Genomic DNA, 16,306 nt, shown 5'->3' on the forward strand with positions numbered 1-16,306 from the left:
AATGTTGGAGGTGTGGAAGCTTTAGTTCCTCAAACCATTTTTCCCCCAATGTTTAAAACATATTGTTTTATGTGAATGCCAAATTATAACAAAATAATAATTCATATTATTCTCATATGACATATGGCAGCATTTAACCCCTTGAACCCCATAGCATCTATATTTGAGGGTGGGGAAACGTTAGCCAAAAATAGCTGTTCTACAAGCCCACAACGCATTGCGCTGTGATACACTGTGAGCTTGTAGATCGGCTATTTTTAGCAGAAATTTGGTGTAGAGAAAAAGAGCGGTGCCAGTACAGTTGCAACTCAGTCCGTTTTACTAAGAATAGAGGGTTTAGGTGAACTGTCTTTAACCTAATCAGACTTCCACTGCCTCCCAATTCTTTATGCCAGTGGTTCTCAGACGTTGTCATGTCAAGTGCACCCCCAAACTAATATGTGCCATCTAAAAAGATAAGCAGTTAAACAGTTTTTTGGCTCAAATCTTTGCTTCTGGGGGGTCCCTGGAACTACAAATGTTCAGATGGGGGTCCGCAGTCAAATACAGATAATCCTGGAGGTCCTTGACATGAACATGGTTGAGCACCACTGACATAGAAATAGGTTTTTCGGAAAACTGTTAAGATTTAGAAGCCATTTTTTTAGAATGGCCCTCAGGTCTAAATGAGTCATTTTGCTGGGGGGACCCCCTGGAAGCACCTCAAGGAACCAGTGTGGTGGGTCCACGGACCCCACATTGAGAACCAGTGTGGTGGGTCCACGGAGCCCACAGTGAGAACCAGAAGCTTTAAGCCTCTCTCTCTCTCTGCTGAGCGATCCCACGCTTCGCTTAACGGACGGCTGCCTGACGACATTGCCATGGAGACGGAAACATACAATCTGCGTGACCCAGTTTCCATGACGATTAAACGCTCGCCGTCTGTCTGTCTGTGCATGCGGCATCATGCCATCCGGAAGGAGGGGAATAGTTGGATGGACCACTGGCGTCTGCTGAGTGGAAGGATGCTGCTGGTGATGTTGCGTGGATACGTGGATACGTGCGTGTGTGCGTGCGTGCGTGCGTGCGTGCGTGCGCAATTAGGGACAGATTCGCAATTGGGCCAGTGGGGGTCGACGTCCAGGAGGGGCCCTCAACTCTCAGGGGAGCTAAAAGACGATCGGGGGTTAATCCGTCCCTGTGTGTGCGTGCATAATATGTGCAGCATTGTGAGCAGTAGTGATATTTTTTAAATGTACCACAGCATTCTAATGACGTCACGTCGTCACGTGCACGCACGCGCAAACATGCGTGTGCTTACACAGCACAGCTATAGTGTAAGAGAGTCAACTCGTGACAAATGTATACATTCAAACGACCATAAAACAACAGTAACAACACACTCTACCAGAAAGGCTGGTATAAAGTGTTAAAGCACCATAATACTGTGTTGATAACCTACTGGTTTGGGCAGCGGTGGCCGAACGGTTTGCGGAGCGGTCTTGATACCGGAAGGTCGCCAGTTCGAATCCCCGGACCAGCACGTTAAAATTACCACCGCTGAAGTGCCCTTGAGCAATGCATTGAACCCCTACCATGAAATGTTCTATGAGCAGGGTGTGGCTGTAAACAAGCATCTCGAGCTTAGTCCACTTCCCTGGGTAAACAAAGAACTTTGCTTTGCTTTGCTTTGGTTCCTACATGTCAACACACTGTAGCCTATGGCTATGTGCCTACAGACTAGCCTACAGTAGGCTACTTAACAGGTCACACATGGACCATTGCACAAGTTGCGTCGGCAGCTTTTGTAGCTTGGTAAAAGGTGTGTATCTATCTAACTCGGGGGTATTCCTCACAGTAACTACAGGGGATCCGCCAAATCTTTGTGTGATGGGGAACAATAGCCACAAATAGCAGATCTACAAGCTGTAGATCTACATATCTATGAAGTCTATGTAAAAGTTTAATCTGCAATACACGATTCACAACATGTAGTTGGCTGGGGTGGTCCCTGCTACGTCTCTGTCTCTCAGCTAAGGGGTCCTTGGCCTGAAAAACGTTGAAGACCCCTGATCCAACTAAATTATTTTGCGGGGTGGTTTGGCATGCAAGGTTGCCGGAGGCTATTCCACTCACTCACTCACTCACTCACCCGCGGTCTCTTCCACACCACACGTCCGATCCTGTTGCCATGGATGAAGAGGGAGTCGTCCTGTGCGGGGAAGCGGGGGTCCTCGAACAGCAGGCCACTCTGTAAGCACTGCCTCTTCAGGGTGGAGTACTGCTGCCCCTCGAACGTCTTGATTGAAGTAAACATGCTGCAGCCCTGGAGGTAGTATACCGACAACGACAATCAGCTAAATACGTACTGTACTACGTACGGCCAAAATAATAAGGGTGGAAAGTATACAAACAAAAAATCGGGAGTACATTTTTTTATGAATGTTTATGAAAATGTACAGTATGGTAGAGGGTCATGCTGAAACCAGTCTTACTCAAGCAACCGTTACTTTGAAAATGAAACCTTTGAACAGGCATAACTCATGCCTTGTTTGCCCAAAAGCCATGCCACTTGGGACTATTGGTGTGCCAGACTATTGGTTGTCGGACTATTGGCTGTCAGACTCTTAGTACACATGTCGGACTATTGGGGTGCCGGACTATTGGCTGTTGGACTATGTACTGTACTGTACTGTACTGTACTGTACTGTACTGTACTGTACTGTACTGTACTGTACTGTACTGTACTGTACTGTACTGTACTGTACTGTACTGTACTGTACTGTACTGTACCGTACTCAAGCCCCCAGATGTTCAGTGATGTCATGTGCATAACGTGCGTCAACCCTGACCTCAAATTTGAGAGCGCTCTTCCGGGTGCTTCAAAAGGCCACTGAGCAACTTCCATTGAAATGAATAGCAGGGGGCGGGGCTGTCACTCCCAGTCCGCACTCTATCCTTTATCCCATTCTGAATGGGAACCCATTTTGGTGTTAGCATCATGTTATGCTTTAGCTATTGAAAAATAGCAGATCTACAAGCTCATAGCGTGCCACCTACGAGCTTGTAGGTCTGCTATTTTCTTTTAATCAAAGAGCGACTGACATTTTTTAAATCTGATCTCAGGTCAGAATGGGTTATAACTCTATGACTGTACTGCCTCTCATCTTGCACCAGTGCACAGTGTGAAGATCAACAGTGCCACCTGTTGGTACCCTAAACAGACAGACATAGGGACACACATTGCGGTTCCTTGGAGTGGCTGCACCACTCAAAATCAGATCTGTGTGAAAGTAAGTGGTGCAACAGCGCCCCCTGTTAGTACCCATAACAGACGGACAGACAGACAGACCTGAATAGTGAGAAACACATTTTGTTCGGATCAGTCAGTTCACACTAGTTTCTCACTCACTCACACACACACACACACACACACACACACACACACACACACACACACACACACACACTATGAGCCATTTACAACCTTAGCAGTGAGAGCCCTCAGTGGAAGCCCACAGTTCCTTCCTGCAGTGGATACAACCTGGATGTCAATGGATCAAAATGATTCGCCTGTCAATTCACCCCAGAGGTCTAATTAACACCACTGCATTAAATAGTGCATGCACGCACGCAACGCAGTGTGCACATTGATCTGCACAGATATGTACAGAAGGATGAGTTAGGCCACATCGAGGAGAAAACAAGCCTGGCGAACTCCATTGCTAAACCAATATCTCCGAAATGTGATAGGGTGAGCAAGTGTGTGTTGGATGTGGATACGTGTGTGTGTGTGTGTGTGTGTGTGTGTGTGTGTGTGTGTGTGTGTGTGTGTGTGTGCGTGCGTGCGTGCGTGCGTGCGTGCGTGCGTGGGTGCGTGCGTGGGTGCGTGCATGCGGGGAATCTCTATTCCCTACAGGGGAAGGGAGATTAAATCCATGGAGATCAATGACAGCCTGTTGTCTTCAAGGTTAATGTGGCAGCTGGCTATTTGTTTGACCACATCTCTTTTTATTCCATAGGTGCAATCTCATTTCCGTCTACTGAACTGCTACATTTGCTAATTCATCAGTCTGTCCGGGTGAATAACATGTACTAGTCTACGTGTACTAGTAGGCTATTAAATAATTGACATGCAGCGCTAGTTTAACATGATAGTATTTACCGTACAGTGAATAATTATAGGCTCTATGCACAGCGGCCATATTGGAAATAAATTGCGACCTCTTCCTTACATCCTTCACAGTTCTTACCAATTCTACTATTCAAGGCTCTGTTCCATTCTGGTCAAACAGTCAGGGTGCTATTATTGTGCATGTCGGCGCTCTGGAAACACTCTGTTACCCCATGCAGTGGGTCTCAAAGTGGGGTCCCTCAGGGTTCCTGGAGGGGGTTCCAAATGGACGCTTAATGGGTTTGTAACTCTGAGAGTGTACAAATTGAACCAAATGGACTCCTAAGGGTCCATTTGGTTCCATTCCATAGGAACCACTCTCAGGTTTACATGAAATGAAATAGACTTAGCTTATAAGTTATACAGCTGTAGCTCCAATCTATCCGTTTTAGCCAGTAATTTCACCCAATTAGGACAGGGCTTGCACGGCTTTGTTAATGAAAGTAAATATTTCTAGAACCGTTCCAGTTTTGTTATTATTTTAACAGCATTTCAAAATGTGTGTAGATCTGCTATTTTTACTACTTTTGTGTGGCACTCTCATGATATATGATGAAGTGCATGGGGTATTAATTTGGCCCCCCAAAAAAGTTGAAATGGAGAAACAAGGTTTCTGCCCAACAGCAACATTATAAACATGATATGCTCCAAGAGAGAGAGAGAGAGAGAGAGACAGAGACAGAGACAGAGACAGAGACAGAGACAGAGACAGAGACAGAGACAGAGACAGAGACAGAGACAGAGACAGAGACAGAGACAGACAGACAGACAGACAGACAGACAGACAGACAGACAGACAGACAGAGACAGAGACAGAGATGCTAGCAGCCGATCTCTTGAGCTTTGTCAAATCTCGCCTCAACTGGCTCGTTGAATCTACCTCTGACATTGCGATGTTAAAGTTTGACAGTTACACAATCCTTCTCAATTCTACGGTTTGGTTCAATTTATGCAGTCTCAAGAGTTAAAGGACCACTTCACCACTTTTCAACCTATCTTCATATAATAGGTCCTCACTAATAATCATGATAAAATGGCACGATTTCTTTCTACTCAGTCTGTGTCTCATAGGAGGGCTGTTTAGCACCGTCTTCCAGTGACATCATCATTAGGCAGATTATATTTTAAACAAGATTTCTTTTTAAAAATGTTTAGATTTTCATTATCGTGAGAACGGTGGCTTCCATTTTCGCATTGCAACTTTTCAGGACTAGAAAGCCTGCAGTTTTTATTAGCTTGTATTCCCCATCGATGATCATGGAAGACGGTTTCTGAACTGCCCACAGCCCTCCCATGAGACACAGACCGAGTAGAAAAAAAATTGCGCCATTTTTTCATGATTATTAGTGAGGACCTATTATATGAAGATAGGTTGAGTTAAGTCCGTTGCTCTCCCTAGGTTGGCGGAGGGTGTGTAGAGCCCAGGATCACATCACAGGATGATTGACACAGGGGTTACAAAATCGTGGGACAAAATATATAAATTAATAAATAAAAAAAGATATAGTTTTATCATTTAATGAATCGAATGAGATTAAAACAAAAGAAGGACGCGCTGCTATGCATGGATCAGTGGCTCTTTCGACAGGTGGTCTTTGGTGGAACAGCTATAGGGTATAAATCTGGCCTATAGGGTATAAATCAGTGGTAGCTTTTCTGGATCACGGCTGCCATGTTAAGTGGCCAGATGGCTGTTCCGTGTGCATTTTCACGATCATGTTTATTTGTATGATCATGCCATTCGATTGTGAATGCATGTCATATTATCATTAAAATCTTAGTGTTTTGCCAATTATTTAGGAGCCCACGTGCAATATCCCCATGGCTCACCAGATCACGGGTTGAGAACCACTGGTATAGGCTACAGGTCCAAGAAGAAACAGTGGTAATTAAAGACTGCAGAATAAATAGTGCCAGTAGACTTATGTGAGGTGCTGGATCCAAAAGGAAACCAAATTAATAATAAAAGGCAGCCTCCGCACACTCACAACCATGTAAAATTGGATTTCTTAAAATAGCAAGCTTTCGATCATAGACCTTCAGGCAAGACTGTAGAATTAAAGGAAATCTAAGGAGATCCATCTTAAATAAAGATATTGTTTAATTTAGAGCAAGGCAATGACGAATGATTGAATGAGATGTTTGTCAATAGGCTGTCGTGCAATTATTTCTTGCATGCCATTATTGTTTAGACTTTAGACAATACAACCCATTATCATATTGCAATATTAAATAAAGCAACTCCAATTAGATCTATGAAAGTCAGTCATTTATTATTAGACCCAATCGATTTGTTCATCTCAAAATGTTGTGAAAATGAGTTGAACAGTAATTGGAGAGATGCCCAATTAAAGGATAATGTAAACTCTTAATGTATTTCGATTTTCATTTTCTTGATGGTGTAAAAAAGGACGGGATAAATAATGAATTAATTATTTCATAATTATGTTCAGAAGTAAGGAAATCACATCCATCAACAAATTCTTGACTGTAATAGACACATACAGAACAAGGATATTGTTGCCATGGTTTTTTCCTGCATAGAATATTTTCTGCTCCTCAAACAGGTTTTAGCCAGCCCTCAAAGGAAAATCACCAACACCAAAATGTTCGAATTGACAATAAAAGTATGATTGTTGTTGCCCATCAGCAAATCAAATGGTTTATTTATGGCATTCCACTCCCTTCCCCTCTGCTCACACTCGCTCCCGTCCCCCCTTCCAATGTTGTAATGCAATTATTATTTTTAACTGGGATTTCATTTACTTACTAAACAATAAAACAACAGGAAAATGTCAAATGAGGTAACACAGGCCTGTTGCTTTTTATTCGTTGTGCATATAGTCATGATACGGACCGATCGATCATGCTTACTGTGTAGTAACACCTCAAGGCCCATCCTGAGTCAGGAGAAAACCTGCTTAGGCAATATAGTAGCATTAGACTACATTTGCATATGTATCATATCGCTGAAACCTCCTATCTGCAAATATTAAATTAACACTACTATTCGATTACCGGTATACCAACTACAGTGTCACACAAAAGCATCAAAGCTAACAGATCTGCAAGCCTAAAACATGGTGTGAAACGACACATTTTGAACTTGTACATCTGCTACATTTTGCAAAAAACATAATTTATTTGAATGCTGAAAAGTAACACTTTTGGACATATGAGGTTTCCACCCAACAGAGACAACAGGCCAACTCCTCCCATAGCAGGAGCCCCTCAGTCTTTAATGTTGAGTAAGTACAACATCACAGTAGTGCAGAGAATATTAAACAACAAGGAAGACGCTTAGAATAACCTTATACAGTAGCTACACAGCAGCTGGCACCAATTCAAGTGAGAAGTGGATGAATTCATGCTCTAATGCACAATACGATTCTCAGTGATAATCTAACTGTATGTGGGCCCGAAAGAAAGAAAGAAAGAATGAAAGAAAGAAAGAAAGAAAGAAAGAAAGAAAGAAAGAAAAAAAGAAAGAAAGAAAGAAAGAAAGAAGTTTATCTACACTTTACTTGTTATAAAAAAATCTAACTCATTCATTTTCATAATGGATGGAAACACTACACTAAAGCCCAACTTATATTTCATCATACGATGCTGCCATGCCCTGAACAAGGCTGCAACAACTGGGCCCGTTTTTTAGCCACTGCCACAGGCTTAATTAAAGAAACTATCCAGAAACTTAACATTTTGAGAAATAGCTGGGAAGCTGTTGCATAAGTGCCAGAACAAATGCCTGGAGAAGAGAAGAGGTTACACAGTTGGAAGCTAAATGTAACAGATGGTGTGGTGTCTTGGCTCGTGATTGCAATGGGAAAACCATGCTGCCATGCACATTCGGCAGCGGGCCTATACCAGCGAGGTAAAGAAATGCTGTATCTATAATCTAAAAACAGCCTGGCACCCCAAGACCTTGCTGTAGTGTTATTGTCGTATCGCTTGCTTTCATTTTGTATTCTATTTGTATTTTACTTATTGTGCTGTTTTGTTGTTTTGCTCTGCATAGCACTTTGGTTGACATCCGTCTGAGTTGACAACACTCTGCATGTGTTTGTAGTGACAGTCATCAACAACCATGCGTGTTTTCAGGCTTGTTTTAGGTTCCTCTTGGGTCAATTGTCCTTTTACTGCTACTGCAGTGTCTCGTCTATGTCATTGAAAGCTAAAACAAACACCACCACATAGCAATTAATTAATGGAGAGAGAGAGAGAGAGAGAGAGAGAGAGAGCACACACTTTGTCCACGGTCTGTCGTCAGAAATGACAAAATGACAAAGCACGACATGTCGGACATTGATGAAAACAAACAGCAGTGATGTATTAGGGCCTAATTAGTAATTACATACAATCATATTAACTGCTTCAGTCAGTGAGCCTAAAATGTATAGGCTGGCTGACTGAAGCAGTCCAGTCAGTGGACTGAGCACTGTGAGTGTATTTTTGTTGATGACATGTATTTAATAGAGCTGGGACTTAATTAATCTAATTAATCAGAGGCTTTGCGATTAATTAATCTAGATTAATCGCATTTTAATCGCATATCAATATTCAACCCGAGAACAGCGAGAAACCTTTTTTTTTTATGTTTTTTGGTATCCCAGTGAATCAATGAATAGTGACTACAGGATACCACTCATTTTCAACATTTTACTGTCATTAATATACCTGTTGTGGAAATAATAATAAAAAGTCACCCCATTCTGTGTTGCCTAGAACTGGAGGTCTGAAAAAACATTAGTAACAGTAACAAGTACATCTCAGTGACATCACAAAGCTGTACTTACTTCATATTGTTACTGTTTTTTTGTCAGACCTCCAGTTCTAGGCAACACAAAATGGGGTGACTTTTTATTATTTCCAGTTTTCAGTACTATAGAAAAGCGCCCAGTGAGAAACGTTCCGCGTTGAAAAAAAAGGTGCGATTAATTTATCTGTAGTTAATCGCGATTAATTTTTCTGTAGTTAATTAATCTAAATTAATCGCAATTAGTCCCGGCCCTAGTATTTAAGCAATATTGCGATTTAACAGTTACCCTTAAAACTAAGATAGTCGCCAAAAAATCTTATTTTTTTAATGACAGACGAAGCCACTAGGACCACAAATGTCCCAAGAAACTAGCTAGCCCAGCCATCGAGTCTGCTGCACTCTGGGAGAACAACACGGCTGAATTATTTGTTTTAATTAGGAGTTCCATGATGCTGGTTTGAAGCACGGCTAGAAGGCTGTTTCAACCAATCAGATTGCTTCCTCGAAACGACCTGTTGTGTAATATTGCGTTAATTCTTTATGCTATGTTGAATAACTGAATATTGAATTGAATAGGCTACATACCTGTAGGACCACAATGGAAACAAGTACCCAGGACTCAATCACAATGATCTGGATGCAGGAAAGCAATGTATACAATTCCAGAGCCATTGAGATAAGAGTTGCATTAATGAGAAATCAGAAACAATGTGTGTGTGCAATGTGCCTGGGCCGATGGAGAACGGAGAATCGGAGATGGCACAACTATTTCTATCTTAATGGCTCTGGCACCCTATGGCCAAATATGAGGCAAAACAATCTGACATTTTTGTTAGCCAAGCTATTTCTGACAAACGCAACATACATACAAGCAGACTAAAGGCCAGACCGACTGATTTTTGTGCCACGTTTGGAGTGGACTTGTGTGTTCAGTGCATTCCAAGTGCACAAATCCACAGCTCTTGGGTTATGTGTAGAATAATGAATGAAGTGTGATTGTGGATAGATGTTTGGGGGGAGTTAACTGTGGTGATATATGAGCTCAGTTCTACCCAAGAGGAAAGAGACAGATGGTAGAGTATTAGATGAAATACAGTGGAATGAGAACTGCAATTAGCCACACTGACTGTTGGATGGATGGGCTTACATTTTATCAGTCCACAACATGTCAGATAAGTTAGAACACAAAGAATACTAAATATAGAAAATTGGATTCATTTTAAAAGCCATTTAAAAGCCTCCAGACATACTGTGATTTACACAAACAAAGAATACTGTATGGACCCCTGGCCCATTTGGGTCCATTTCTTCAGAGTTAAATTAACACTGAGGATTTTGCCGAGTCGGGTACGAATACAAAGAACATACAATGGAACTAGCTCTGGTCTATGCTACTCTCATCTTCCTGCACACGCATGAAATGCAGACCAGACTCTCGACTGTAGCAAAAATAAAAAGAACGTTTTCGCTACTCACCAATACAAAGGCGGCTTGTGTTTTTTTATTATAAAGCCTACTTTCTGCGGTGGACACACTCTGAGCCCCCTCCACGCGTCTAAAATGCACTTTTTGGCCAGAAAGCGATTTTTTTCTCACGGAAGAAAAATACTTTTAGTTACTGCACTGCGCCCTCTACCGATATTAGGGACTTTAAGCAACGACTGTTTTCAGGACGGCTCCGCTAGGCAGAAGTACGGGATCGCCATAGCTGTCAAAATCGTTAAGCAAACAGCAAAACACCCCGTCGCGCATCAGCTAACTTGCCGATATTGCTTAATTTGTATGCGCTGTACATGATCAGCAGTGGAAAGAGGAAGGTGCTGGATCAATCTGTTATTCTAAAACCGTTTAATTAAACATGGTTAATATATGACATATGGTATTAGTGTTATTTCTTCATTCAGAGCATGCCAACACATTACACAGCATAAGAGAGGTGATGGAGCAATCGGTGTAAATGTATGACAGCTATAATTTCAATAAACATGGTTATGACATGGCGTTGTAGACACTACGTGTAAGTGTAGGTTCTGCCGTAGTAGAAAGGGCTGCGACGGAGAGCAGGTTTATGTATTGGGCACTGATCCATTTCCGGTTGCCATGGCCGAATGCCGTAGCCGTCGTTGCTTAAAGTCGCTATTGCCAAGAGAAAACCCCATAGAAAAGATTTTTCCTTCCGGTGAAAATAAATCCCTTTCTGGCCAAAAAGTGCATTTTATACATGTGGTGGGGGGCTCAGAGTGCGTCCACCGCAGAAAGTAGGCTTTCTAGTAACACAAGCCGTCTTTGTATTGGTGAGTAGCGAAAACGTTATTTTTATTTTCACTACAGTATGGCTTGCATTTCATGCAAGCGCAGGAAGACGAGAGTAGCATAGCTCTGATGCAAAGGCATTAGAGCTATGGACCAGAGCTACAATGGATACAGCTGATGTCGGTCTACTGTATTTCATTACGCTACATCATCAACAAGTGAACCATCATCAACAAGTGAAGCATAACAAAAGGTGACCACTTGTATTAAAGGACCACTTCACCACTTTTCAACTTATTATTGGTCCTGACTAATGTTAATGATAAAATGCCACAATTGTTTCTACTCAGTCTCACAGGAGGGCTGTGGGCAGTTCAGAAACCTGTCCACCAGTGACATCATCATTAGGCAGATTTCTTCTTGCAAGATTAAAATATTTTTTACTTAAGATATTATCGTTAGAAGAATGATGGCTTCCATTATCACATTGCAACATTTCAGGAATAGAAAGCCAGCAGTTTCTATTGGCTTTGATTCCCCAAGCTAATAGATGAACTGCCCACAGCCCTATGAGACACAGACAGAGTAGAAAAATGTTTTGGCATTTTATTATGAACATTAGTGAGGACCGATAATATGATAATAGGTTGAAAAGTGGTGAAGTGGTTCTTTAACCATTGTGTTACAAAAAACAAATAGCTGATCATAACACGTCCCATCGCATTGTCAGCTTGTTGATATTTCTTTTACAATTGGGGGTGAAGGGGGGGTTGAAAGTAGGCAACGAATGTGTCGTTGTAGGCAAGAAAACGTGCCTATATAACGAGCATGGATGGGGATCTAAAACCAGAATAATCTGAACATGCCACCATTTTTGTCGGAATTCTATTTTTGCCACGGACATACAAATGAGTAGCCAATAATATTACCAGAGACAAATAAAGAGATATCCCTGATGAATGACCACAACAAGTCTGTAACTCATTGTACACTCTCAGAGTTAATTAAGGGGTTCTTGCACAAAAAACATTTGCGAATAACTAGTTAATAGACTCCTTTAGTCCTAATAATATGTCATAAAGCTGGAGAATTGACATTCTGTAATTTGATTTTATGATTAAAATAAGAACATTATAATGATGTGTAGAGAAGAAAATCAAACATTTGCCACGGAATGGACAGGACCAAGTCTTTGCCATAGACACATTTGTCCGTGTACGGACATATTGATGAGCCCTGTGGAAACCTCATGTGTCCTCTTATGCTACTCTGCCAACGTACTGTAACTGAAAGTACTTTGTATGCTCTGTGCTCTATATGCAAAACCTCAGAGCCTTTTTTTGGGATATCCAGTTGCTGTACTACTACACCTCACGCCTGAATTCCTGTAACAGTGGTTGTTGCTGTCTTCTGCGTTGTAATTACAGTTCAATAATACCCTTTTCCCACGAAAAAGAAAATAGGCTACTTATTAAAAACAGACCTGTAGCATGTGAGAAGATGTACGTTATGAGATCATCTGGACAGGGAGGTGGCTGTCCGTCCATCCATCCGCGTGCGTGCATGCGTGCGTGCCAACTCTCTGATTCCACTCTGCTGACAGACTGATTACACTCACAGAAGTGAACAGGGAGCAGTAATGCACCAGTACACCAGTGAGAGAGAGACAAAGACAGAGGCAGAGACAGAGAAGAAAAGGAGGGAGGGAGAGGGAGGGATAGAGAATGAAGCAGAGAGGAGAGTGAGAGAGAGAGAGAGAGAGAGAGAGAGAGAGAGAGAGAGAGAGAGAAAGAGAGAGAAGCAGAGAGAAGCAGAGAGAGGAGATCCCGCACTGTTTGGATGGATAATCGAGGGGTGCGCCAACCCCCCCCCCACACACACCCCCCCCTCCCCTTTCAGCATCAGCAGAGGGCTATCCCAGGCCCAACAACACACACTCTCTCTGCAGTCCCCTCTGCTCCTGCCAGCAAGGCTTGGCCACTACCACCATGACATATGACACATGCAACCCATGCAAAGTCACTTTCCTTCTGTCTTCCTTGAGCACCCCGCACTTATATACTTATACTTAAGATGGCCGAAAAATAGCCAAACTCTACAAGTTGTGTGAGCTCGTATATTGCTATTTTCAGCATTCGACACCGTCACCGTGGTATAGGACGGAAACATACTGACCCTATAAATCGAGCATTGCGCTCAACTGCCCTGTGAAGAGGACACAGTGGTATCAAATTGTCTACTTGTAAATAACGGTATAGTAGTCTCAGACCAACAGCTGTGATGTGTTTTTCACTCTTTGACCACCGATGATGCCATATGGTTCCACAAATGGGCTCACGTCCAAATCATATTCACATGTTGCATGGCATGTGTTCATTCTTTCTTTCTTGAAAGGGGGGGGGGGGGGGGGCATTCGCCAAAAATAGCAGATCTACAAACTGACACTGTGTAAAGTGGCAATTTTTGGCAAAAAAGCGGTCCAACTCTCTTTACATCTTTACCGATAATAAGAGGGTTTAATAAGTGGTTCATTGTTGTGCACTTGAGCAAAAGCGACTTGCTTTAATTGCTTGTCTGTATCTGACACATGGGCATCATTATCATCATAGCATACAGTATGACACATGGGCATCATTATCATCATAACATACAGTATGACACATGGGCATCATTATCATCATAACATACAGTATGACACATGGGCATCATTATCATCATAGCATACAGTATGACACATGGGCATCATTATCATCATAGCATACAGCGGCGTGGATGTGGGAGCCCCACACAATAAATCCCCACATATACAGTACTGTACTTCTAAGATAATCCATGTGCAAGCACTATATATAGGCTACTTATTTCATTGTCCATTCCACTCTAATGAACAGGAAGATATACAGTAGTCTGGCTCAACAATGACACTTGTTCCCTTGTTGTTGTTGTTTTTAAGGGGGTACCGAGGATCTATGTAGTTATTAATGCGCAAAAAAGGGAAGCAAATCCATTCGTGCAGATACAGCAGCAGCAGCATCATCATCTTCATCGCGGGTTTCCATTGCGCGGCAACGCGCGAGCGGCCGCACACACACACACACACACACACACACACACACACACACACACACACACACACACACACACACACACACACACACACACACACACACACACACACACACACACACTGCACGCACCAGCCAAACGGGCATCCCCCCTCGAGCGGAACGCCTCACACAAGAAGACAGTGTGTATATGCAGCAACCAGTGAAACAAACAACACAGAATCTGAATCTGCAAGCAGCAGCTATAGCCCTATAGATAGAGCAACAACAAGCATCCATCACCTCTCCAGTCTCCTCCACCACACACACACACACACACACACACACACACACACACACACACACACACGACAAGAGCAGTCTCTACCTGTACTATAGAGGCCTCTCTCTCTCCCTTGACGACGGCTGCTCTCTCTCTCTCTCTCCTCCGGGGAATCTCTCCTCTCCTCTATCGGTCCATGGATGATGGAGAGCCCTATGCTGGCTGCTGCTGCATGGGCTGCTGCTGCTGCCTCCCTGCCTCTCACAGCACAGCACACCTCTCTCCTCCTCCTCCTCGTCTTCTTCTCCTCCTCCTCCTCTCCTCCTCCTCCTCCTCCTCCTCTCTCTCTCTCGCGCGCACGCACGCACGCCAGGGAGGAGCTCTAATATAGTCGAGGACGAGGAGAGAGCTAGCTGGGAAGTGGGGAAAACACACACACACACACACACACACACACACACACACACACACACACACACACACACAGGCTGCGGACTGAGCATGTGCGGGTGTGTGTGTGTGTGTGTGTGTGTGTGTGTGTGTGTGTGTGTGTGTGTGTGTGTGTGTGTGTGTGAGAGAGAGAGAGAGAGAGAGAGAGAGAGTATACTGTCTATAAAGACACTTCGTCAGCACGACGGTGCCGCGCGGGCCGAAAATAGCAGACCTACAAGCTCACGCTTTGCAGGTCTGCTATTTTCGGCCCGCACGGCGCGACACACCGCCGCGCGACGGGGAATACATTTAAAAAACCCTTATTATATTGAGGATGCAATGTTGTTGTAAGTGACAAAGAGGATTGTGTAGAGGGACGCACGCACCCCGCAAACGATCCGCCTAATTATCACAAAACCCACTTGCAATTGACCTGCGGTTTATATTGACGTTTCTTTTAGGCTAGCCTAATATAGCAGGGTAGAAATATAGCGAAAAGAATATGACACATCTCCGAGACATAATTCATATTCGTCTCCCCGGGCCCTGTCTATATCTGTCACTGAGCGATTGGAATCTTCGGATCCTACCTGCTATTCCAAAGCTAAAGCAGGGGACATGTTTTTTGCCACAAGCATTTGGGATCCGCAGCATTTTGGCCACGAACAGTGCAATAACACTATATCCTACTTGACTCCCGTCAACGTCGAGCGAGCACATGTTCTTTATTTAAGTTAAGTAGCGAGCTATACAAATTATATGAACACAATAAGTCCTTGTTTATTTCTGAATGGCAGGGTGGGCTCTTTTCTCTCTCAAATCTTAATGCATTGGCCTACTTGAAAATAAATGATTAAGCGAAACTAAATTAGCCTAATAAATTGATGGATATTCCCGTGTTTCGCTTTGTCCTATCGAGGTTGAAGTTCCCTTGAAAGTCCACTTGATGGCGACAAAAGATCACATTTACTGTAGACTGTGAATTGGAACAATATTCACTCTTGAGTTCGTATGGCTACAGAGAGACTCAGATCATTTTCATTATGTGCCCAAAGATGCCATAGACTAGCCTATTATTGTAGCAATGCGACAAGTTAGCTTGAAATATACCCCGAAATTATACTCCGTCGCGTCGTACCTGGCAACAAGGCGGTGTCCAAAGCACAGCACTCAATTCAAACACAGTGGAGCCACTTCAAGCACAAGAATGATTTAACCAGCCAAATGAAACAATATTTCTGTCCTATAGTAGGCTACTGTCCTCATAGGGGACAGTTCTAGCCTACACATGGTGGGCCTATAGATCTCATAGTTGAGGATGTTACAGCTAAACGGATTCTCAACTATGGGTTCAGGGACCACCAGCAATCAATTTGAGACAC

At 43.1% G+C, this 16,306-nt stretch overlaps 1 protein-coding gene across 1 annotated transcript in view; it reads right to left on the bottom strand.

Annotated features, from left to right (window-relative positions):
* capn5b (calpain 5b) overlaps window positions 1-2,296 on the bottom strand; it is a gene marked incomplete at both ends in the record, with an annotated part of 41,417 nt that extends 39,121 nt beyond the window's left edge. Inside the window, one exon of the mRNA XM_083770073.1 lies at window positions 2,132-2,296. Coding sequence (XP_083626199.1) covers window positions 2,132-2,296 — 165 coding nt within the window. The remainder of the gene's footprint in view (window positions 1-2,131) is intronic.
* Window positions 2,297-16,306: the final 14,010 nt, after the last annotated feature.

This window comes from Protomyctophum parallelum, assembly GCF_964188405.1.
Source record: "Protomyctophum parallelum genome assembly, chromosome: 1".
Taxonomy (NCBI): Eukaryota; Metazoa; Chordata; class Actinopteri; order Myctophiformes; family Myctophidae; genus Protomyctophum; species Protomyctophum parallelum.